This window comes from Dermacentor silvarum, chromosome 1 (genome assembly GCF_013339745.2).
Source record: "Dermacentor silvarum isolate Dsil-2018 chromosome 1, BIME_Dsil_1.4, whole genome shotgun sequence".
Classification (NCBI taxonomy): domain Eukaryota; kingdom Metazoa; phylum Arthropoda; class Arachnida; order Ixodida; family Ixodidae; genus Dermacentor; species Dermacentor silvarum.
This window is the reverse complement of record NC_051154.1, coordinates 140476187-140501577: the sequence shown is the minus strand read 5'-3', so window position 1 is coordinate 140501577 and position 25391 is coordinate 140476187. Positions and strand designations below refer to the sequence as shown.

Genomic DNA, 25391 nt, shown 5'->3' with positions numbered 1-25391 from the left:
GCGAACGCAAACGCAGCGACCATGCATGCAGCCATGATGCATCCAGTGCCTCGACCGTTTACGCAAGCGGTGGCGTATCATGGCGCATTCTGATTCGCTGAGAGCAATGCAATCTGTGACGACACTGCTTCAGCGCCAAATCTGGGGTGAGAGAAATTGAGGAAGAGATATTTGGTCTTTGTTTACGAATTTCTCCGCTAATAACTCATATTTTTGCACACAACAAAAACTGCATGCATTCCTGAAAGTCCCTCTTTTATTCCAGCTGAACTTCCTGTTTCTCTTTAGTGTCCCTTTAAAGTGGAACTGGAACATTTGGATCTGTTGCACTCTTGCATACTGACTATTAGTTTTGTGTTTATTGCGATGTCAATTATACGGACGCTCGCGGCGTGCTCACGCCGTCGGCAAGGTCGATTCACATAGGTCGCGAAGCTTCGGGCGAAAAGCGCTTCAGAACGAATTGTCACCGACATCAGCAAGGGTGGTTATGGGAGCAGCGATTGAAGCGCGACTATGTTTGGAGGGAACAAACATTGGGAAAGAAAAACGTGTTTTATAAATAAGGAGAGACACAGTCAGATTCATTCAACGAAAATAAAGTTCCTAATCCATTTTATATACGGATGGCGAGAAAAGAAAAGGCAATTGTGTTTTACTTGATCATTATCAATAAGTACCTTTTTCAGCGCCCACCGTAAGAGTGCCCACCGATAGCGGCGGGCGTTGAAGCCGCTATCACTTGCAATGCAACGAAGCTCTTAAGTGTGCAAAAGGCGCGCTCGTAAAGCTAACCTGTTACAATACGCCCCCTCACATGTTGTGTTGTTTTGCTTGCCGAAGTTTGTCTGAATTTGGTGACGTGGGTAGTCTCATTGTTTCTTAACTTATTCAGTCAAAAACAGAAAGTTGCAACCGCCAGATAAGTGTTTAATTTAGTTGTTTTCGTGCGACAGCGCTGGCCGACGGGCTTGGCGTCCGACGAAAGGACGAGCATTCTACGACCAAAGCGTTCGTCGGCCTCCAAAGAAAGTATGTTCTGTGCAGGGATGCGATTTCGACACCCGTACGGCTGACCTTTTCCTGCATTGCTTTCCGCACTGAAAGCTCGGAACGCCCATCAAGTCGTATGGCGGGGCATTTGAATATAAGCTGTAGTGGCAGGCCTCCGAAAACAAATTTCGCGCCTTTGAGAAGAAAATGACGTCACTTCTGTTTTAAACAGATATGATATTTTTTTCTTCCGCCGGAAGTGTTCTCTCCACACACAGATGGTGCTAAGCCCCATGAACCGCCGATGAACCGCCATGTTTTGAACGTATGGGCTTCTATGGAAGCTTCGCTACCAGGTATATCTACCTTGCCGTCGGCACCATCACCATTGTCGTGCTGTCCCGCTGACAGCGCATGCGCTGCTCGCGTGCGGAGTGTTAGAGCGTTAGGGGGCCTCCAGAGCAGTGTTGTACGGAACGGCGTTCCTGGAACTAGTTCCTTTTGGGAGGAACGGAGGACCGCCACCGTTCCATTAAGGTTCAGTGGAACTGTAACGGTAACTCGTTAGGTTTACGAAGGAACGGCAGAGGGAACGGCGTTCCTTCTGTAAATGTCCCACTATACATTGAACGGACGCACGCACGTACACAGCACATCATGCAGAGCGGATGGGCGACCACGTGAGGTGCAAAGAACCACCGCTTGCCGATCACGTGACTATGGTGCATTTTTTAAAGCAAAGCTTTCTATGTCTGACTGATTCGTCCGTGAGCTCGAAAAAGGCACTGCAGGAAAGCCAACTTACACAATGGAACTATCTGCACTTCTACGCACACAATAGAACAATCTGCGCATCTGCGCACACAGTTGTAGAACACTACAGTTTACATTCGCAGCTGTACCGGTAAGAACAATGCGAACAGCAACGCCACGCTATCCAGGCGAACTGTATACATCTGCATTGTATTACGCGCGTCACGCAATGCATTCCCGGCCATCACCTTGGGTAGGCCGCGGGTGCAGCGCACGGCAGAAGAAGCGGCCGCCGTATGCGAACGTAAGCGCGAGCGCGATCGTGCCCGTAAGGCCGATTCCGTGCATCGGCAACGGCATGTAGTCCGTGAAAGTGTGAGTGTGTGCGTGTAATCAACGGCTATATGATATAAAATAAAGAATATGCAACTTAACGAAATTTGTCTTCATTCAACTTCAACGTTCAAAAAATACAATCCTAAACAAGCAAACAAATCACTTATGCATCGCATCGGGTCGCTCAGCATTTCTTGGGTACGTTGCGTGGTCGTTGGCTTTGTACTTTTAATTCAGTTTGCATGGGCGAAAGCTTCGCGTTCAACTATCCTTCTTTAAGAAAGGGGTTTTGCTTTTTTTTTAGTGAGTTCTCTGTTACATTTTATTGCGATAGCAATTACATGGTCACTCTAGGCGAATTTCTGCCATCGCCATGAGGTTCTGTATAATTCCAAGGGCGATAACACCGTCGCCGCGCGCCCTAAGCTTTATGTGAGAAGGAAAGCGTGCGAGGGGAGCCGACGATAGCGGCTTAATCTCGCCCGCGCGAAGGGAGGAATGCGGGCAGGAAGTTCGCCGTCTTTCACCACGCGCGAGGCACTCAACGTTGCGACACATCGGGGGACGGGAAGGGCGGCGTTTGACTCCGGCTCGAACTGCGTATGTGGCGGCTGCGCCCGGCCCACGGTGTAAGATATATACTCTTCAGGTGGGGACACTTCTCGGCTTGCTTGCTAGACGCGATCGACCAGATAAAGTAGCAAGGGCGCGCGTCTATCGGGGCAGTGACGGCAGCGGATACCTATCGGCGAAACGACGCAACTTCAGTTAGAACGCAGGCGAGAGCGTGCGCCGACAAGGAACGCGCGCATGCCCTCTCCCCGGTGACCTACTTTCGTGCGTCACTCCATCATTTCGGATTTCCCGCAAACCGCCGGTTGCTATAACAACGGCAGATTAAACCAATAAAAAGCTTTCTGTGTTGAAGTTGCGTCGTACTGCCGATAGGTATCCGCTGCCGTCACCGGGCCGATCGGCGCGCGCCTTTGCTACTTTATCTGGTTGATCGAGTCTGGCGAGTGTCCTCACCTAAAGAGTATATAACACCGTGGCCCGGCCCTATCTTGAGAGCGACCTGCGTTGCATGGGGGCACAGTATACACTCTAAAAAACGTTTACACCCTTTGGGTCGTATCTTGTCCCCAAACAATAATCGTCATCTGCCTTGCTTGCGTTTCCTTTCCTGAAAACTCAGTGATCGCTACTTTCCTGCCCAGAACGCAGTGTCACGCTGATAACGCGCAAGCCTTTCGTGACTAGGAAGTACCGGGCTCGCAGCGTTAAAGATTGAAAATGCGGACAAGACAGATGACGATTATTGTTAGGGGACAAGATACAGCTCAATGGGTGTAAACCTTTTTTAGAGTGTATAGACGCGTCGGCGGCTCGTAGCTTTGTGCATGCTGTATGTTCTCAGCGCTCAGTTTGCGTTGAAGCGATAGACAACACAGCACGAAGGTCACTTCACTCGCTGCTGCTGCCGCGTTTCCTCACACCAGCGTTGACAGCGAGTATCCGCGGTCATCGAGTGTGATGTGTTCATGTTTGTTGTGCGCGCTGACACTGCTTTTTAATTTAGTTAGCAAGCGAATGTTTACAAGTCGATACGTCCGCTGAAAGTACTATCCTTACTTCGTTTGGCTCTCTGCTAATTTGCTATCGCAATCGATGCTTCGCCTTTCGGGCGAAACGTCGACTTTTTCAAGCGAAGCTTGTATTGCCTCACAAGTGTAGGCGGTGGTGGTGTCACACTAAAAAGTGTACCGATCCTGGTGATAGTGCAGAAAACGTCCAAGCTCTATGGCACATGCCCCTGTGGGCTCGGGGACTTGTAACGCGCCCTTGAACTACTCTTGTCACACGTGGGACCCAAAGAGACAAAATCACCAGCCCCTACCCTGTCGAGAAAATGGGGGTAAGCGAAGCTTGTCGTCCGATTCTAGCGTGCCGATTCTAGCATGGGAGTACCGAAGCTCAGGCGAAACATCACGTGAAGAATGAATGAAAAACTTTATGTTCCCAAAGGAGGTATCACGTCGAAGGTGGAGCCATCAGTGAACATCCGCAGACCCCGAGTTGCGGGAGCGCAATGTTGAGGTCAAACGTCGGCGAAAAGCCGCGACCCCGAGTTTAGGGCAAACGAAGCGGAACGCCTGCGATAGCGTCATATTGCCACAAGCTTCGCTCACCCCCAGTTTCTCGACAGGGGAAGGGCTATGAAGTTTTTTTAATGACTGGGCTTCAAGATTGTCACGTGACTCTCCCTCCTGTAGTTACCTCCATGCCGGCCTGCTGCATTCATTAAACGCTTATGTATTATTCCTTTCGATGCGGTTTCTTGTGCAAGAAATTTAATTATATGGGTGCATGTGAGTAACTTTCTATTTGCACAACTGAATTGCAGTATCCTGACTCCGCATTGAAGTCCGAAGTGGAAAGTACCATATGTGTTGCACTTGTAATGGGCGAGCACCAAAGTTGCAGTTAGACATATCTGGACTATGTCCGGTACTCCCTGAAAATTTTTGTCTGGGAGCGTTTCTTCGGATTCTTTTTAACTCCAGATAATCTGCTGCTGGCAATGTTCAAGTTCATATATTATACGCAGTTCGATGTGAGTTTTAAATTCCATACTTTATTTCACCTCAGGATTATCCTAAACTATATTTTAATTAAAAAAATCAAATGTAACGTTAATGTAACGACACGTCCCAATGTTCGAAGTGTAACTGGAACGCGTTCCTTTAAATTAAAGGAACTTGTAACGGGAACTCGTTCCAAGATTGGGAAGGAACGAGGAACGAGCTTTCGTTCCTGTTTTAGAGGAACGTGTACAACTCTGCTCCAGAGACGCGGAGTGCGTTTGGCTACAAAAACGACGAAGCGAAGTGGACGCATTGTCAACACTATACGCTGAGTGGCCAAGGTGACAGAGCGACGGCAGCGTTTGGCAATCCGGTGTTGTCATAAGCTTTGTGCGCGCACACTATAAGCACACTAGCGTTCTTTCTGAGTTGCTGGGTCACTGGTGTTAGCGGAACGGTCGGTAAACGTCGAGCTACTATTATCTCACATTTCACTGGGAGATGTGTACCGCCAAGGGTTTCCCGTCCGTCTCGCCTGGTGCACCATCGAGGTGCGACGCTCCTCATCCCGCCCACTGTTGTGAGACGCCTGGTAGCTGCCAGGGCGCTGTTCCTTCTACTATACCCAGCAGGAGTAACCTTGCGGGCTGCGTCGCTCCAACATGTCGCTCCCGCGTGGAGTTAGAACACCCTGGGAGGAGTTCAAGCGCAACGCTAATCCTTGCTATCGCTGTCATCGCTTTCCCTTAGAGGGAAACTGCCAACTTTTTCTTTTCTTTTGTTTTCTTTTTCTTTTTCTTTTTTTTTTTTTTTACGTTGCCCCTTGGAAGCTGCGTGATCAGTCTGGCATCTTCTCCATTCGGCGCTTTCTGAGTATGGCAAAAAATTATGGTTTTTAGGTCTATATATACAGGGTGTCCCAACTATCATGCCCCAAGATTTAAAAATATGCAAATTCCGCGTTGCTGGACAGAACCAAGGTAGTGATGTTTACCATCGCTTGGAGGTACTCAGATTATTTCTTGCATTCCGCCTAATTAAACAATTGATCTTAATTAATTAATCAACTTTTAAAATATTATAATTAGATGAAAAGTATCAATGAGAAAATTGGAGAGCAACATGACAGACTCCCGATACAGCTTTCTGTTGGTCAATACGTGCTACATAAAAGTGTTTTACCGAGCGTGAAAGAAACCTGCGAATACACGCAAAGTAGCTCGAGCGGCTTGTCGCGCGGCAATTTTACGTGTATTCGGGGGGTTCTTTCACGCTCGGTAAAACACTTTTATGTAGCACGTATTGACCAACAGAAAGCTGTATCGGGAGTCTGTCATGCTGCTCTCCAATTTTCTCATTGACAGTTTTAATGTAATTATAACATTTGAGAAGTTGAATAATTATTTAACTCTAATTATCTAATTAGGCGGAATGCAAAAATAATCTGAGTATCTCCAAGCGACGGTAAACAACACTACCTTGGTTCTGTCCAGCCACGCGGAATTTGCATATTTTTATATCTTGGTACATGACCGTGGGGACACCCTGTATATATATATATGTATATATATACTCTGTGGGTGTCTGTTTTTTTTTTTTTCATTCGAACACTTCTTTTCAAATAATGTGTTTGCTAGATTTACTTGAATTACGCCACAACAGATGAACTATCTGTCCAGGCGGACATCAGTTGAATGAAAAAGCATGGTAATTCATTAAATAATTACATCAAAAATCTTCTTGGTAACATAACTTTACGGCACATGTTTATATTGGAACGTTGAAGGGAGTCGTCATAAAGGTCTAGTTCCGCGTTTCTACATTTCGAAATGGCTATGGAGGCCGAAATAAATATAGCGTCAAATTATTCGATAAATTTATTCATTCAAACTGATCATTGCCTCCTATTTCGCTTGCTCCACTGCAAACGGCATGTCTCGGAGAATTTTGCGAGCAAACGCATGTTTAGGCAGTGCTAAACGCTAGGGCGCCAGCTGTCTGCTGCAGCCATCTTTGGCTAGAACTTGGTCTGTAACACCATCTGGTGGGTAGTTTAAGAAATGGGGGAACAGCGCTCGGCCTGATGGCAATTCAAAATTCTTTCTTGCAGCGTCTGAGCGTTGTAAGAAAGGCGTCAACACATGGAGGTCTGCTTCACACAAATGAGAACTTTCTTATATTTTTTTCGACGCATGTGTGCGTGTGTGCGGATATTGTGACTCAAAGGCAGTGGCATCATTTTCACATACCCTACTTCCCATTTGCGATATTGCCCTGTATTCACACACATCGGTTCGAAATCTTGTGGTTATCTCGCACACAGGCACGCACGCACATACACACATACGCACGCACGCACACGCACGCACACTCCCGCACACACGCCCGCACACACGCACATACATACATACAAGACACACACGCGCACGCACGTACGCACAAGTACCAGCGTATATATACGGATTCTATACGGTATAAGTCGTCAATGTAACTTCGTTTTGGTATGTCTCCGACTATCCTGTTATTTATTTTTCTCCTAAGCTTATAGAAATCGCATTAAGCATGTGCTAAAGCATGCGGCCGTAGACGCGAATATACTTCCCCCTCTTTTTACAGGTCAGCGAGAAGAAAGCCAGAAAAGAGCACTGCAGATTCACGCATTGCTTTATTGGCCTCTCTTCAAACTCCGGACACAGACAACCATTACATTTCTACAGTGGGACCAAGTCGCGAGGCAGTTTCGCATTTTATCGTCTTGCCGCAGTCTCATATTCCTTTTTATTTCCGCTAAAACTACCCTCGTGAAACATTACAGAACCTCTGTTTACATGACTCGGACTTCTGCCGGCAGTACTTTTTTAAGTGCGTTCATGCAATGTACCGCGTAACACTGCACACGGTCGTGCGAAAGAAATAGAAAGAGCGTTTATGCGTCAGCGACATCTACCCCATACGGCCAAAATACAGAAGTGCAAACAATACGACACGAACAAAAATAAACAAGCAGACTAGTTGCAATACTATATCGATATTTGTGGGAATACGAAGTGAATAAAAGGGAGGAAAGGAACGCTGTAAATGTGCTTTTCTTTTTTTTTTCTCTCTCTCACTTTTAGAACTCGGCCACTGACGATGCCCCCCTGCATGTACGGGTGCACAAGCACCTTATTCCGCTGTCGCCAATTAGAGTTGGGAAGCCGAGCATCGGAATCTGCCAGGCTTGAAAACCACTCGGCACGGAGCGTGACCGAACAGCGATCGTCTACTCGACGGTGTTCGTCAATGTCGCATTGGCGGGTTCTTCGCCCTGGACGTTGACCTCCAAGAAGCCCTCCACGTCGTTCAGCTGTTGCGATATGAACTTGGCCGCGATGGACCTTGGTCCCATCGTGGCTGGAGTCAGCGCGAACTCCACCCAGGCTTCGCTCCTCGGCTGCACTCCTCTGGAAAACACAGTCAGTATGGGACCATATTAATGCAATGATCGCGGGCACAGTGAGAACGTGCTACGTTGGTGCCGCAAGTTACGTCTGAAGGAATGAAACACGCGTATGACCTGCTTCCCGCATGAAAGGTAGAAGGACGTGTATAACATGCTAAGTGCGTTGATAATTAAAAGAGAAAGAAGGAGAGCAAGATTTGAGACGCTGTCATTGGGCGGTGTATAACTATACGACAACATGAACATTTGCAAACTGAATACGGGCTAGGGGCGTATCATGAATTAAGCGGTGGCTCAGTGGCGATGACGTCGCGCTGGTGATCGCGCGGCCGGTTCGATAACCGGCCGCGGCGGCAGTATTCCGATGGAAGCGGACTGCAAAAAAAAAAAAAAAAAAAAAAAAAAAACGGTCGTGCGCCGTGCTTTAGGTGCACGTTCAAGAATACAAGGTTGTCAACAATTAATTAGGCTCCCTCCACAACGGCGTCCCTCATAACCCACTGCGCAGTTTCTTGAGGTTAAACCCCATTATTTAAATCAGCTGGTATATAGGCATACTCGTTCTGGAAAGAACCTAACACTTCATTTGAGTTGTCGTTAGTGAGGCTTTAAAGGGACACTAAAGAGAAACCGGAAGTTGAGCTTTAATGGTAGATTATCCTATCACAATCACAGTCATACAGTTCTTACGGCGAACAGATGTTTAATAAGCGAGAAAATAGCGAAAAACTGAAGGATAGGTGCTGACGCCCCTTCGAATTTCCCGGACTACACGTTCGTGACGTCGGAGATTACAAACGCAGGCCGGTCGCGATTGGTCGAGAGCGATTTATCGCTGTTAATACAACGCGAAATGAAATACACCTTAAACGTACATAAACATCATTTGCCAACTTTTTAAACCGTTTCAAGCGAGGATGTACAAGTTTAGAGCCAAATTAAATAAATAAGAAAAAATGGCATGGTGCTACATTCGGTCGTGATAGTTTCGTAGTTTCGTTTTGCTCCATGCATCATCGCACGCACTTGTTCTGTTCTACAGGGTTTGGTTGCGTGCTGCGTGGCTCGAAAAACGTTCACTTCGCGGGAAACAGCCAGAAAATGCCTCGTGTGTAGTGTTGAGGGCTGTATAAACGGCGCAAGGTGCTTGCTCAGGGTCAGCGGCAGTGTTGACCCGACTGCGTCCTTTCATGTGGTGCCACGTGATGAGACCCGGCGTTCGCAATGGCTCAGTGCTCTGCCGATGATAAAACGGCAAAAGAGCCAGAGAAACCGATGGTGTGCTCTCTGCATTTCTCGCCCTCGGATTATGTATATAATTCTGCCCTCGGAAAGGATCTTGGCGTGCCCCAGAGGCCAGTCTTTTCTCGAGCAGCTGTTCCCTCAATGCGGCCTTCATTAAACCCCCTACCGGTGCCCTCCAGCAGCAAACTGGCGGCTCGGTGAGTGCTGAATGTCATTAAATAAAGGCACGAAATAACCATACCGAGTACGTGCGCAACTTTCTACGCTTGTTCTGTCGGGAACATCGTCGCCTGGCGGACCGGACGCCTCGCCTTCCGTCGACGAAAACGAAGCTCTGCTTCCCGCCGGCGCGGCCGGCGGCTCACCGCCATCGCACGCGGAAACACCTACCGCTCGAGCACGGAGGATCATTTCGCGTTCCGTTTCACTGAATATCGCTGAAATGCAGTCCTGCTTCCCTGGAGAGCTTTTCGTTGCAAGGTTCAGCGGCAGTAACGGTAATATCCATCGCGGCGAACGCAAACGCAGCGGCCATGCAGCCATGGTGCAGCCAGCGCCTCGGCCGTTTACGCAAGTGGTGACGTATCATGGCGCATTCTGCTTCGCTGAGAGCTATGAAATCTGCGATGACACTGCTGCAGCGCCTAATCTGGGGTGAGTGAAATTGAGGAAGAGATATTTGGTCTTTGGTCTCCGCTAATAACTCATATTTTTGCACCCAAGAAAAACTGCATGCATTCCTGAAGGTCCCTCTCTTTTCCAGCTTAACTTCCTGTTCCTCTTTAGTGTCCCTTTAACACAGCACGGACAACTACATTTCCTCCGGTAGGTGAGATACCATTATCTGCATTGTGCCTAGACATATATGTTTCACTATTACGTAGTTTACGCCATTTACTGTGCCCAGCCGAAGAAAATATTTTCGGCTTCCCTTGAGTGCACTGAAGTGCCTAACATATGATAGCCGCGTGGTTAGGGTGGCTAGCGGGATTCCGGTTTGCTTTATAGATATATATTTTCTAACCTGCATCTGTCTAAACTATCGCTAAAGGTGATACAGTGACACCAGGTCTTCGGGTACAAGTGGACTTTCGGAAAACCGGCTTTGCATGAAGTTATCCATATAACGAAACCATATAACGATGCTGTGCATTCGCGGAGCGAGGGCTGTTGTAGGACAAACGGTGTGCTGATTGCTCTACCACATTACACGGGAGGCAGCGAGACGCCTCGAAGTTGAACAAGCCTTTCCACGAACATTGCCTGCGAGAGCTGTCGTTCGGCATTTAACACGGCATTTAAACACACCGTAAGCTATCAGTATCACCAACAACAACATTCGATCAGCATGATGACTCAATCAAGGATGTTGAACTCTGTGGTGGATATTTAAATAGAGAGGGTAAGAGCGATATTTAAAAAGAGAGAATTGTGTGCTCACTGATTTTAAAAGCGCGACAGCTGAACCTAGACCATGAGGGATGACTCATAGATCAGAGAGCGCAGTATACTTTGCGCCGAGGCAGTGTAGTATTCAATGAAGTAGGGGCCACTATTGCTCTCTCTCTCACTTTGTACCTTAGCTGAGGTCCTAAAACGAGCGCTGAAATCCGAACACACGAGCGTTTCTGCACGGTATTGAGCAGCAATGCTAGCTGACGTGGATATAAAGCAGGCAAATGGGCGAACAGAGCGCCTGTGTTGTCCATTTCCTTATTCCTCCAGGCCTGTCCACGTCCATCTCGCTGAACCTGACAATGTTCCATTGTGCCCGCAACGCGAAAGCTGCAGTCTGGAATCGAAGCTGCATTCCCGTACTCAGCACCACAGCGTCATGGCCACTAAGCCATCTCAAGGCAAGTGTGAAACAACTCACTCTCGCAGTGCAAGGTAGTATGGTCTGCTCAGACCCGGTCCCTCGATGGCGAAGAAGCACCTGGTAAGCTTGTCTGGCAGAGGGTTCTGGAAGCTTGCCGTAAACTTTTGCCGCTGTCCCACGGAGACCGGACCATACGCCTGCGAGAATGGGCGCAGATTAAAAGCGACAACGCCGATAACTACAAGTCACGAAAACAGCACTGCTAGTTGAGTCTCATTGCACAAGTTTATGGACGTGGCAGCGCATAAAACGAGCACAAGAACGGGACACCGTAGATCATCACGTTATGTTTTTTTTTTTGTCTAAGCTCTTGTCTTGTGCGTTGCCACGCACTCAATGTTTGAAATCAATACCAACTGGTCGGACAATCACCATTTGCGGCCGCTTACTTCGGTACGTGCGCCGAGCAGTAAAGGCTTCGCTTAGTCTAGCCGCATGTTATTTGGGCGGCTGCTTCAGTTGTGTGTACCTTGATCTCGATTTCCGGCATGGTGAGCATGAAGTCCTCTTGAGCAATGTAGTCGTATTTGACTTCCGGAACAGACGCCATCATGGTAACCTTAAAGGTCGCTTGGTCGTTGATGTCTCTCTCGTAGTCCTTGTAGTGAACCGTCAAGGAAAGCATCTCCTCTGTAAACGTAAGAAAAAGAAGAGAAAATCACTGTGTTTTGCCTTGCTTTCCCTTTCCACTGACTATTGCTATAAATGAGCGTGTATCGTGAGAAGATAGGCTGCCAGATGCCAAAGTTATTTAGAAAAAGCCGCAGTTACCCCTGAAAGCTAGGCGAAGCATCGATTGCGATAGCAAATTATTAGACATCTATACGAAGTTAGGATAGTAATTTTATCAGCCGTTTAAACTTGAAAACATTCGCTTACTACTAACTAAATTAACAAGCATGATGTCACACACGCACAGGCAAACATGAACACATCTCACTCGATGACCGCGGAAACTCGCTGTCAAAACGCTGTAGTGAGTAAGCGCGGCAGCAGCAGCGAGCGAATTGACCTTCGTGCGGCCTCCCGCTTCAACGCGAACTAAGCGGCGAGAACACAGCGCACACGCAGCTATCAGCACTCGGCGCGGTCGGTCCCCATCTCAGATCGCTTTCAAGGTAGGGCCCGCGCGGCCGCGACATACGCAGCCGCCGCCAAAGCAGGACGCCGAAGCAGGACGCCCCCCCCCCCCCCCCTCCCGTGCCGTGCGCGCAATGGAAGACGGCGCGCTTCCTCCACGCCCTCCTCCCTTGCATGTGTGGGATGGAGCCGCCATCGTAGGCTCACCCTCGTCGCAAGCTTTCACTCGCACTTACAGCATACAGCGCGCTGCGACAATGTTATCCCACTTGGACTTTATATGGAGCATCACGGCGACGACGACGTCGGAAATCGGCGGCGCAGTACCCGCGCCGCAGAACTCACGGACCGCTGGCGTTGAAAATAGCACAGGAAACCCTGTCTCAGCGCCAAACGATCACAATCAAGTGTGATCACTGTATCTGCCTTTCGAACGTCGCTATTGGAAATGACAAATTAGACTTCAGCGTACTAGAAGTTACAGGTTGAGTGATATTGTGGACAACTATTAAAAAGAAATCGGACGCAATATTTTATGTTACTTGTTTGTCCAGTAACTAGTGTATGTAATGCGGTCCTGTACAGGGGTTTGGGGGCCAGATACCGCATTTTCTTGTTTTGACCGGTTTCCCGGATGATCTCGTTTTGCTCTCGCAACGACGCCCGGATGTTCTCGTTTCATTCTCGTCTTGGTGCCCGGATAACGGGTCTGGATTTTGGCTTAAGGTCTCTTGAAGGTCACCGACAACGGGAGCTAAAAGCATTTCATGCTTAATATCGCTCGTTGCCATTACGGTGAATGGGAGAAGTCCATGGTGGTAGAAAAAATTGCGATAAAATAATAAAATGCAATAAATTAAAAGATAGAATAAGTAAATTGAACAACAAGAAATATTGCGTAATTGTGCGCGGACAGTTAGCTTTCCCCACCTTCGTTTCCATTATCTTAATCTTTTCTGCCCTTCTCCGTTCCCCCGCTACCACGTAGTCAACCGGACATTTATTCAGGTTAAGCTTCCTGTCTTTCCCATTTATTACAGCGAAGCTGTTCACCTCTAGCCCCTATATACATCCCCCGCATGCGTTCCCTGGGGGAGGGGGCTGGCGTACTTTAAGCGGCTTACGTCCGTATCACGGCGCATGGTCAGGACCAATCCCGGTGCTAGTGCAATACCGGGCCGCCCCATGGCGGCGTTGCAGCAGGCTTCAAGCACTCCGCCAACTTCCAGGACTCAGTTTAATATCTTGGGTCCAAATTGACCCACATAAGTTCGGCGTTGCAAGAAAAATAATATATATATATATATATATATATATATATATATATATATATATATAGGCCTTCATGCGCTTTATTTGTTTTAAATCCTGTTTGACGAAAAATGAGAGGGGGCAAGGGAGGCGACAGCGCTTGGGCACGTGGCCTGCACTCCTGTGGTAACACGTCACGCGCGTTGGAGGTGCCCGCGCGGCTGCAGCAGCGGTTGTGGCGACGGCGCCTGTGCACGTGGCCTGCGCTTTTGTGGTTATAACATCATGCGCGCCAAAGGTGCCGGCGCAGCTGCAGCAGCGGTTGCGGCAGGTGCATGGTAGGTGCAGTGACCACGGCGGTGCTCGTGTCACCGTAGTGGGATGCCGTATGAAAAAAATGTATAATTTCATAATGGTATGCAGCCCATGTATGCAGCCTAAACAGCTTCGCTGGTAATCCGTCCCCATATGAATGTTGCGGCCCCACAATTTTTTTCTATGTTGAGAAAATGGGGTTAAACGTGAGGGAATTTGGTACTCATACCCCAGAAAACAGTGTTGTTACCACTGCTTTTTGTCTGAAGGAATAAGACGTTTAAAAAGAATCGGATGTATGAAAACTTGGTGTGATGTGCCCTCACCGGCATTTGGCCTGAGGGTGACCGGGAAATTCTGGTGCTTGAGCGCCCTCTTGGTCATTCCAGTGTAGTTCACCGTCTCTATGCGGACAGCGATCTTGCATTGGTAGGCCCTAGATGCGCTTTTGTTGATAGCTTTAGCCCGGACCTGGAACACGAACGCGTAATCAGTCACTCCACCCATTTTGCCACGTCTGCCTATAGTGTGCACTAAATGACAATGACTTTCAATTTCATCTCACGCCCCTTTCACTTCCAATTTGTATTTTACACTGCATAACCCGCTCGACCGCATGAGTAGAGTACTACGATTGTGCGCCGTGGCTTAGAGCAATTAGTCGCAATGCTGCTTTCGCTTGCTTCTTGATTACTTTTTTACATAATATGATTGAAATACTTGTAAATACTTGTAAATACTTGAAATACTTGTAAATCTACGTAAATTTGCTTTGTGTAAGCCGTCGTGCATGTGCACGACGGCTTGCACGATGGTTTCGAAATGTTTGCCAATGATTATGCGCCGGGAAGCAATTCACTGTTCTTAATTTACACTAGAGCACTGCACGGGCCGATTTTTGCGGCCCGGGCCCGGCCCGGGCCCGTTTTTACATTGGGCGGCCCGCCCAAGCCCGATCAAAACTTCTATGGCGAGACCCGGGCCCGGCCCGGGCCCGGGCCCGGAAATAATCTACGTTACCCACCCGGCCCGGCCCGCCACCCCTTTACCTTAAGCCCGAGCCCGGCCCGAGCCCGACTCGAAACCGGCCCGAACCCGGCCCGAGACCGAAAAATACATGCTTTCTAGAGTTGAGAAGCCCGAGAATACCTCGCAGAAAGCCCGAGCCCGGCCCGGGCCCGCGTCAAAAAAAAAAACGAGCCCGGCCCGGGCCCGGGTCAAAAAGCACACGCCGTGCCCGAGCCCGCCCCGAGCCCGTGAAAAAACTCCTCTACCCGGCCCGGCCCGGCCCACGGGCCGGGCCGGACCCGGGCTTTCGGGTAAGCCCGAGCCCGTGCAGTGCTCTAATTTACACTAGTGCAGGCACCAATCTAGTGATAGCCACCATTTAGTGGTTATGCTCTTTTTTTTTTTTTGTCTCGGTGCTAAGGCGACATCACACGTGCCCCTATCAAATATTTATGTGAACACGACCCACAAGCGCCCAATGCATGGGCTTCTAGCGAAAGTTAAAGGTGCTCCAAGGGTGAGTTCGTGATCTTAGGACACAAATCTGTCCCGTAATGATATTTCAAAGGCTTTTCGGCTGGCTCCTGCGCTCATAAGGGTGCCGTTTTTTACGATGTACGCGTGCCCAAATGCCCTTGATTATGAGCTGTCAGCGTTTACTGTAACATGCATGAAAAGCGACGTGGCATGGCTTTCCAATGTTTCTCCATCTGCAACGAAAGTGCTGGAACGGAAGTGTCCTCGTAGACATGTTGCCCGTCCTAGCATTGTAGTCAGATCACAAGGACCTGCCACTTGCTTTGTGCTACTTACGTACTGCTCTCCGCGCAACCTCGCCTCGCTAATGCTCATTTTGCACTGTTCACGTGGCGCTGCAGCTTGACGTACCACTATCGAGGATCCCACAAGCACTTCCTTGATAGGATCGATGATGAATTGCACGTCGTCCATAGAGTCGTTGAGGTAGAACCGAGAGTATGCATGGTTGTTTTCCCTCAGAGCCTTCAGAACCACGTCCCTTTCTTCTTGGGTACCTGGGCAATGAGAACATGGCAGTTCAATGAGTTGCAAGTAAAATGTACTCTCAGAAACGTTAATTAAACAGTAGTTTCTACTATGAATGGAAGCGATCGGTCCAAGTGCTTGTTGTAGTTGTTGGGTCCTCGCTACTAACGACTACCCAAGAAAGAAAGCTCGAGGAAGGTAGGATATTGTGTAAGCACTGTTATTGTTCCTCAAATATGGCGCGCACCCACTGTCGAGTGTGGCTGATATAGGCGAAGAAATAGGTGGTAGGAGGGAAGCGAAATCGAGAAAGCGAAAAATGAAGGGGCAAGTGGATTTTATTTAACAAGGTTTAATTCAGTGGTCACACTTGCCAAACTAAACATAGCCAGTAGTTTAAAATGAAATTTCAGCTGTTTTACGAATGCGAAATGAAGAGCACATTGACGAGAAAAGAAATCAAAGCCCCTTTCTTACAGAAATATGGTTGAACGCGAGCTTTCTCCCATGCGAACTGAATCAAAGTCAAAGTCCAAAGCCAACGACCATGCAACGATCCCAAGAAATGCTGAGCGACCCGATGCGATGCATATGTGATTTGATTGCTTGATTAGGATTGTATTTTTTGAACGTTGAAGTTGAATGAAGACACATTTCGTTAAGTTGCATATTCTTTATTTTAGATCATGTAGCCGTTGATTACACGCACACACTCACACTTTCACGGACGACTCTACACTTGCACAGTATTGCCTTGTGATCGCTGTGGTAGACGGTCAGAGGCTCTGCCGTTGCCTATACACGGGATCGGCCTCACGGGCACGATCGCGCTCGCGCTTACGTTCGCGTACGGCAGCCTCTTCTGCTGTGCGCTGCACCAGCGGCCTGCCCATGGTGACGGCCGGGAATGCATTGCGTGACGCACGTGATGCAATGTAGATATACTATACAGTTCGTCTGGGTAGCGTGGCGTTGCAGTTCCCATTGTGCTTATCGGCCCAACTGCGAATGTAAACTGTAGTGTTCTACGATACGTATGTCGTGCGCCGTTATTCTATTGTATGCGCATATGCGCAGCCGTTCTTCTAGTGTGTGCGCAGATAGTTCCATCGTGTAAGTTGGCTTTCCTGCAGTGCGTTTTCGGTACTCACGGACGAATCAGTGAGACATAGAAAGCTTCGCTTTAAAAGACAGCAGTTACCATGATAGCCGTTTGTTACGTCTCAACCTAGACCCGCGTATACCTTGGACCTTTCCCACGAAGCAGCCCCTTTCATCAGCGTCGCCCAGACGGCGACAGCGCCCGACACCGACCATGACAAGCTGACCGTCACGGAGATGCCACGGATTGAGGCGAGAGGCCAACTTCGAGGAATTACTACCGTGGGAATGGCGATGATTTCGGTTTCCCAGATGGCCACGGAGTTGCAGTAAATGCGAGGGCGAGGATGCAACATTAGAGACGGAGTTCTGTGAACAATACAACCCATCTGATTAGCCGCACCAAGGTCAGCAGATTCCCCAGTCGAATCTCCTAGGAAAGACGAAAGGTTTAAAAGCGGGGACGTGTGGTTCAGTGGGTAGTTCTGACGTGTCCTGATGCGAACTCAGACGTTTACTATGCTCCTGAAGGAGTTAGCTTCCGTACCAGGCGCCAATGTACATAATGTAAATTAAACCATTTTTCCTTATTCCTACTCTGGACGTACTCGTCGATGGGCTTGGTGGATTCCTTGTCCAAACGCCACCTCGAGCCGCAACGCGTTCCTTATGGCGCGAAATTGTATATGTCACAACAAAAGTCTCTGCAGCTAAAATACAATTCCGATTTCTCAAGGAACAGCATATCCGGAAGAGTTAAGCTTAGTCCAAGAAGTGCGGCGCTTGAACTAGACATAAAGCACCGCTTCCTTGATTGGGAAGATTCACTTTAAAGATTTTGTTGAGTTGGACCAGGGGCCGAATTCACTAAGCTTTTTTTTTTTCTTAAATGCTCTTTGCCATTGGCTGACCGCTTTCACCAATATGTCCAGCATGAGGTTTGCCTGGAAAATGTTCTTAGGGGCGATTCTAGAGTAAGAACTTCCTTCTGAAAACGGGACCAGCGTGTGTATTCACAAAAGTGCTTTTACGTTAAACCTGTTTTTAAGAGCAGATGCAAGCCAATCTTGACGTTGGACATATTGTTATGAGCCATGCACTTATCCTGCGGACGAAATAGCAGTAGCATAGCAGACGAGAAAGAGGACGAGCTGTATCCCGGCCCGCTATCTTTTTTGTTGTGGTGCCACTCGCTGTCACTTTGTAAATATTGTATATAAACCCTTTTCGACATCTCCCCGTAACATCTTTGGTGAAGGTGCGGGGTACAGCTCGTTATCTTTCTTGTCTGCAATGCTACTGCTATTTTGTCCGCAGGATAGGTGCATGGCTCATAACAATATGTCCAACGTCAAGCGAACGGTGACCCATCTATCTCAGGAAACAGATGGGTCGGCGTTGCTACAGACTATGCGACGCGATTCGCGATCACTCATGATCTTCCCACAAGCTGCTGAAAATTTCCATAATTGTGCCGCGGTTATGCTTCTTCTATATATGTAACTCATGTATCTATACTTGTTTTCATATTGCCCTCCTTCTCAGTGAATGCCAGTCAGCGCTGTGCAGATAATCTAACAATCGATTTCGATATGCACGTACCCTCCGAGAACTTGTATTCCATGGTAATGTCTTCCCTCTCCCAGCGGCCCACGGTCTTGGTGCTTATTAACATCCCGACTCTGAAAGCAAGGGAAAGCAGACATACGATGCACTACACCGACAGTTGCGGTACAGAGCATTGAGTGCCTTGGATTTCAATGAGACGCGTTTTTTACGCGAAATCTGAACCACTCACTTCTCTGTGCTCTTCCTAAGCATCTTAAGGGGTTTCCTCGGACTGTCGTAGCGCCAGTAAATCTGATCTGCGTTCACTTCGGAAAACACAAAAGTGCAGTCATATGGCTTAGCAAGCTCTCCACTCTTGATGGCCTTCACACTTGACGGTCCGCAAGCGAAAATACCTGAAAGGGAAAAAAGGGGGTTAAGGGGGAGGGAGGGGGAATCTTCACAACGCTCTGAGCACCTTGAAATACATCATACTCGATCACTCATGATTTCCATTTAATTGCCATTATAAAATTATTTCATTGGAGAAACATACGCAGTACTCAAATTATAAGCTTTTTTTGCTAGGTTCTTTTCGTAATAAATACCCTGTGCTTTATATCGAGCTCCTGCGCGTTATTGGGAGCTTCGGCAACAAGGCAGAAAAAAGTGTTGCAATCTCTGACCTCCGCTTGACCTTAAATCAACTTGAATAGTTTCGCTCCGCCTCGCTCCATATATATCCAATGCTGCATTCCGCTTATACTCCTTCCGAATAGTTGATCCCAGCACTGTGTGAACTAGCCTCAGCCAATCGTGTATACGCTGGAGTGTATTCGTGCGGGGCCTTTTTCGTCTGATCGCTGCTTGCACGACATTTCTCGTGATACCTGCATCCACATTGGTTTGAAGATGGCAACTAAATGTTTAGGAGCATTTAGTCCAGAGAGCCAGGACGGCGGCTTCGATCAATGGGGCCCCGTACTAGGGACACAACCTAGTATGTGGGTTCCCACTAGGGGGTCGACACCTCTCTTTATTGTGTAGTAAAAGCTTCTCACCACCACCACCACGGTATGTCCTTGCACCCATTGGCCATTCTTTACTGATTCGTTTTCTTTCTCTCTTTTTTAATTCACGGGCGGTCGTTCCTTAAGTTAGAACTATAGTGTTCTACAATATAGATAAATTTCCGTTAGGGCACGCTTTTGAATATAGCGGTGATCTGTTGGAGCTCTTGTTCAAAGAATACATTGTCATATATAGGAACGAAGTTGAGAAACAAGTATCCTTCTATGATTACGATGATAACACTGCTTCTTATCTGAAAGAGGACCCAGCTAAACCGCGTCCATGTACGCGACATCAGGCGCCGAATTCACAAAAACTTTTCTGTCGTAACTGCTGTTTGCCATTGGCCGCTCGCTTTCACCCATAATGTGTCCAGCGTCATGATTGGCTAGAATTTTCTCTTACGAACAATTTAACGTCAGGTGTTCTTTTTTTTTTTTGTAAATACGGGGCCCAGGAACATTGGCAAGTATAAAGAAATTACAAATCGTTTTAACGGTTTTATCGTCATAACGTAGTTAATATGTACATAAAACCACTTCAAAACCTCACAAAATAACATTGCTTCCTTCAAGTGCTTCAGAAAACCACTAAATTTAGCGGAAATAACACTATGGGTAATTATTGCTGAATATGCTTTGAGGGAGGCGTTAAAGGATGTTGGATCGCGATCGTAGTTTACCTCCGGACATTTCCTGTGGTGTAGCATCGATGACCTGCCAACCGTCGTATTCCTCCGCTTTGCCAAGATCTGGTCGCCTCATCCAAACTTCGTTCCACACGTGGAAGTTCCTATGCGGCATTGAAAACACCATAAATGAAGCGAAACGAGAAAGTGAGTACAGAAAGCGAGAAAGCCCATGTACAGAGGAACAAAAATTCGCAATTCGAACACACATGTCATTCGGTGTCTGAGCTCAGGGCAGTGGCCAGCTTCTGCAGATGCACGTAGAAAAAGTGTAGTCTCTAGATAGTTACGTACATCAAGACAGTAACCACGAAGAAAATGGATAGACACCAATTCACTGACGTTCTGACGGGCGGCTCGTTGGCTTGAAACAACGAATAACGTTAGCGCATTAACACGCATCCGAATGCGTCTCTTCACGCACCTTAATAAATAAATGATGCTTTCTGCTGCTTACATGATAAAATACATGCACTGATCTCAAGGCACATAGTGACAAAAAAAAAGCTTTTTCGCTGTTGTTTTTTATGTGAAGTTTAACAGAGAGATTTCTTTATCTAATTCATATAGCCTTCTGTGGGCACGTAGTATGTAAAGATTCTTTTCTTTACGATTCTGTTCATGAACACGTGGACATGCCAGCCAATGAAATACAACAAAAAAGAATGGAAGATAAATAATCGATACATAACACAACCCCAGCTTCTCACCATAGTTTCTGGCTGTTTTAAAAGGGCAGAAATAGAATCCAACATTTTACACAAGAACAATGCACCGCTGCCACTATGACAATATTCTTGTTCGTTGTGAAGCGTCGGACAAGTCGGTGGATCGGAGTGAGACAGTGGAGGCAACCTTTTTGCGGCTAGTCGATTTTTAGATAGTAACACCAAAATGCCAGCACTTTTGTAAACCACTGGAGGCGAATAAATTGTGAGAGCTTGCGATGTCAGTGTCCAGTTTTGTGTTCCGTATACGTCAACAGGATGCGTTCTATAAAATATAAACATAAACTAAAACATAAAACATATAAACATAGTATTTTTTAAACATACTATAAGCATAGTATTTTTGGATGCGGTAGAAAGGATGCCCTATGCGACACAACGTATTCGTTAGCTTTGTTTCATCCTGTCTTTAACAGGCTAAGAGGAATCTCGCTATAACAGGGATAGGGGGGGCATATGAGACAAGCGCGGAAACTATCCCATTTCAGTCGCGACCTTAAATAAAAGGCTTTTGATTCCGGAAACAAACACGAATTACGGCGAGATAATTTTCAGTAATTTTACTATTTAGGACTACTGACGGTTCCGAGCTTGCCTACACATAATTAGATATTTTTTTCTTACTTTGGTGCTTACGTTCACCATTTTGTGCCTGCAGGTGTGTGTTCATGTTCTCTCGTTGTCCTGGCAACAAAGACTCGAACTGTCACTTGCTCCTTGCGCAACTGACGTTCGCGTCTTGAGACAGAGGGACGTTATGCAAGGTGTTGAGGGTAACGTGGTGGATTCTCACCAGATTGAGTCAGTATTGAGTTTCTCCACGGGTTTGGCATTCTCGTCGTAGAACTGGTCCACTGTCGCGCTACCCTGAGTGTCGTGCGCTGAGTAGTAGTTGGTCACCGTTCTCGCTGGAATGCCGAGTGCCCGGCAAACTGCACGGATGAGCACGATACAGATTATAAATGATTTGCTTTGCATTATGCCTTTTTTTTTGCTTTCTGACATTATGGCATCTCGTACGATAGAGTAGCTGTTAAGAATTCACAACTACACAGGGTGTTTCATTTTAGCTGCACCAAATTTTTAAAATTGCCTGTGGCAGATAGCACAATTATAACCCTTGTTCTAAACTACTCGATGAGGCGGCCATTAATTCCACGAGAAATCAGAACGCCTAATCGAATAATTAATATGATTACGCTAATTAACTTGTTAATTCATTATTTTACGGCTCATCTTTCAATCTATGAATTATAGCCACTGAGTCTACGAACTATAGCCGATGTGAAAGTGTCCGACAAAATGCATTGGTGTTCCAGTTACTTTTGTGCTTCAATGCATAAAACGGCGTTTTCCTCAAAAAGTTAACTGGAACACTCATGCATTTTGTCGGACACTTTGAAAATTAATATCACGAAACTGGTTCAGTCCTGAGAATTCGTTCCAAGTGAATGCGCCTTGCGACCTCAGCGGCTAAAATTCGTAGAGTGAAAAATGTGCCTAAAATAATTAATTAGTGTAATTATGTTAATTATAAAATTAGGCATTTTGATTTCTCGTGGAAGATCAAGGGTTATAATTGTGCTATCTGCCACAGGTCATTTGTAAAATTTGGTGCAGCTAAAATGAAACGCCCTATATAGTTCTTAATTCATCAGTGCGCGGCCTCTTTTAGCCTGTCTTCTCATGACAACAGCACACTGCAAACTATCATTCTCATACAGAACTTGAGACTGGGTACGCGCACTGCAGTATAAGAAATGGGCTTGCATGTAGCTTTCAGTGACGTGTACGCTGGCAACAAAGATACAAACGGGTTTCCATTCCGAGGCAGCCGGGAAGTCTTTCTTTAAAAAAATTATCACTCGGTTGCTCTATACTCTGTTTATTTACTATACTGTTAGGCATGAAATGCGAAAAATAAATAAGTAAATAAACCGCTGCGCCAAATTACCGCTGGCGGGGACAGGAACACCTCAGCACGGTCCACTGCTTGGACGGACAGGACGAATTTCCATTGATGACTCCCACGCTCAGGCCTCTAGTTTCTAGGAGGTGGTAAACAGTTCCATGTTCCAAGCAATCATGGTCAGCCACAATGTTTGCCTTGCTTCAATAGCCAATCCGTAAATATTGTAAATCCGTCTATCTAAAGATGCTTCTACAAGTGGCAGCGCCACATAGTGTCCGCATGAATGATACGCGTGAGGCTCATGCTGTTAGGCGCGCTGTTTCTCTCCAACGCACATTTCAGTTTTTATTCACATGCGGATTACGCTCCGGCGCGCGGGCGACGCAGTGCAAGAAAGTGTCCAATCTTACATAGTGAAGCATAGTGAAGGATAGTGGCATGGTCTCCTGGATAGCTCTAGATGGTACGATGAAAGTAAATAAATGGAGGCCTGCCAATACCAGAAGCCTTCTACACGATGGCCGACGACTGCGCGATTCATTTGGGATGCGGCTGAGAACTTTATTTTTGCGAGTACAACTCCTCCGTGCCTTCAAACAACATGTGCCGTCGCCTACGCGAGACCGAATGTGCGCCTCACCAGCGGTAGTGACACCGGCGAAGACCCAGCACTGTCCGAATTTTACAGGCTTTTTGGTCTTGAAGTACTGTTGGAGGATCGGGTGGCTGCCAGTCCAGGAGACCGGAGGGACGCCGCCAGCGAAGTTTGTGGTCCAATTTCCCGCGAGTACACCCTGGTCATCTGATGAGTTCACCTGCGACAGCGGGCGGTATTAAGTGTTTTTCATCACGCATGATGGTCATTCAATCGGTACCGACGACGAACCTTTGAATGAGGGCTAGCGTTCTTACACCAGCTGAGACTTCTCATATTCGCACTTACGACTAAAACAAATGTCACGCCAATATTTGCCCCTCCAACCTTCGTAATGGTTCATGAGGGCCACCACAGTGGTAAGTGGAACATCAGGATGAAAGCAGAAATTCCTGATTAGTCGTATGTTTTAATTTCTTTCATATCAATCAGCAGCAGGTTCCACCCGGAATCAAACTTACGACATCGCATTCATCAGCAAGACGCTATGGACGCCTCCGCGGTGTCTGGAAAAATGGCAATATACCCAAGTCTCAGGTATCCTATTAGGCCTACAAATCGCAGTTTCGTTGGCGTAGTTATGCACCGACGCGTAAAAGCGATTACAGTGCCGATGCTTTGAGAACCTTGCAGTCTAATTAAGTCAAAAAGCTTTAAAACGTGAGTGAAACATTTTTAATCAGTAAAATAACAGCCCTTTTGAGTATAGATGTTTTTGGGTTGGACAGTGTTCAAAACTTGATGCACAGGCAAAAATACTCACCACGGCAGAAATGTGGCGAGCAACAAGCACAGGATTTCCACACGCTTGCAAAGGAAGGCTGCCGACGCGTCTCAGTAAATAAAGACAGCACTCCAGGACATTCTCTTCGAACTGCAATAAGCAACGAGCGTTGTTAGAGCTGTGTGATTTCACCGTTGTTTTTAGAACCACTCAAGTATTGTTTCAAGAGTTGCTGTTGCGGGGAAAAGTAAGGACCACTATTAATTCCTTTTAGTACCGGTTTCTGTATTATTCCGAAGAGGGCTCACTTTTCTCATCGATACAAAGATTTTGGATGCGCGAGCTCGGGGACACTTATGATGTCTCTTGTCGTAGGGTCCACTCACATGGCCGTATTTCCAGGGGCTTGGCTTCATGTTATTATAGGTTCCACGCCAGATGATGCCGCTGTGAGCAAGCACGTACTCAAACCTCCCTTCGGCGTTCTCCATGTATACAGTGTCATCTGCACATAAAGCAAGAAATAAACAACACACAGCCATAGCTTGTTTTGCCTCTTTTATCGTGTATCGTTGTGTAGTGAATCCCTTCCAGCTCTTTGCGTGCCTGAAATTTCATTCACTTTCTTTCGCGGAGATGTACTGCTGTTCCTTAAAAGTTAAACTGAAAGTTTGCTATATGTTTTCCAAAGCACTGCTAGGACCGAGTGCTACATTTTTATACCCTTCCGGTGGACACACGGTGTTAAAGTAGCGCACTTTCTAGACACGCGCTATAAGCAGTTCTTACGTAAAATTGACAAGGCACGTTATGTATGAGGCTTAAATAACAATTCCTAGCATGTCCTAACAACTGCGTCACGACGGTGTTATTTTACTGCTGACTGGGACCATTGTTACGACTTGTGTTTCATAAAGCTCACTGATATACGTAAAATACTGTATCCGTGACAAGAGAGACCTATGTTAACAATTTGTTAGCAGGCTATGTACTTGCAGGCTATGTGATAAGGGGTAGAGCACTGCACGGGCCCGGCCCGGGCTTAAAGCCGCGGGCCCGGGCCGGGCTCGGG

The 25391-nt window shown here is 47.1% G+C and overlaps 1 protein-coding gene and 1 non-coding gene across 2 annotated transcripts in view; both read right to left on the bottom strand.

Annotated features, from left to right (window-relative positions):
* Positions 1–7313: 7313 nt before the first annotated feature.
* The window catches only part of LOC119436144 (annulin), a 42232-nt gene continuing 24154 nt past the window's right edge, over positions 7314–25391 (bottom strand). The window contains exons 5-16 of the mRNA XM_037702906.2: positions 24706–24824; positions 24359–24469; positions 23581–23755; positions 21822–21960; positions 20295–20404; positions 18792–18957; positions 18596–18675; positions 15776–15921; positions 14206–14350; positions 11703–11863; positions 11231–11370; positions 7314–8110 (exon numbers count right to left, since the gene is read on the bottom strand). Of these exons, the coding sequence (XP_037558834.1) occupies positions 7930–8110; positions 11231–11370; positions 11703–11863; positions 14206–14350; positions 15776–15921; positions 18596–18675; positions 18792–18957; positions 20295–20404; positions 21822–21960; positions 23581–23755; positions 24359–24469; positions 24706–24824 (1673 nt within the window). The 3' untranslated portion in view covers positions 7314–7929. The remainder of the gene's footprint in view (positions 8111–11230; positions 11371–11702; positions 11864–14205; positions 14351–15775; positions 15922–18595; positions 18676–18791; positions 18958–20294; positions 20405–21821; positions 21961–23580; positions 23756–24358; positions 24470–24705; positions 24825–25391) is intronic.
* On the bottom strand, positions 13454–13640 carry LOC119437930 (U2 spliceosomal RNA). Its single transcript, XR_005189586.1, has one exon. It is a non-coding gene; the product is annotated as a U2 spliceosomal RNA (small nuclear RNA).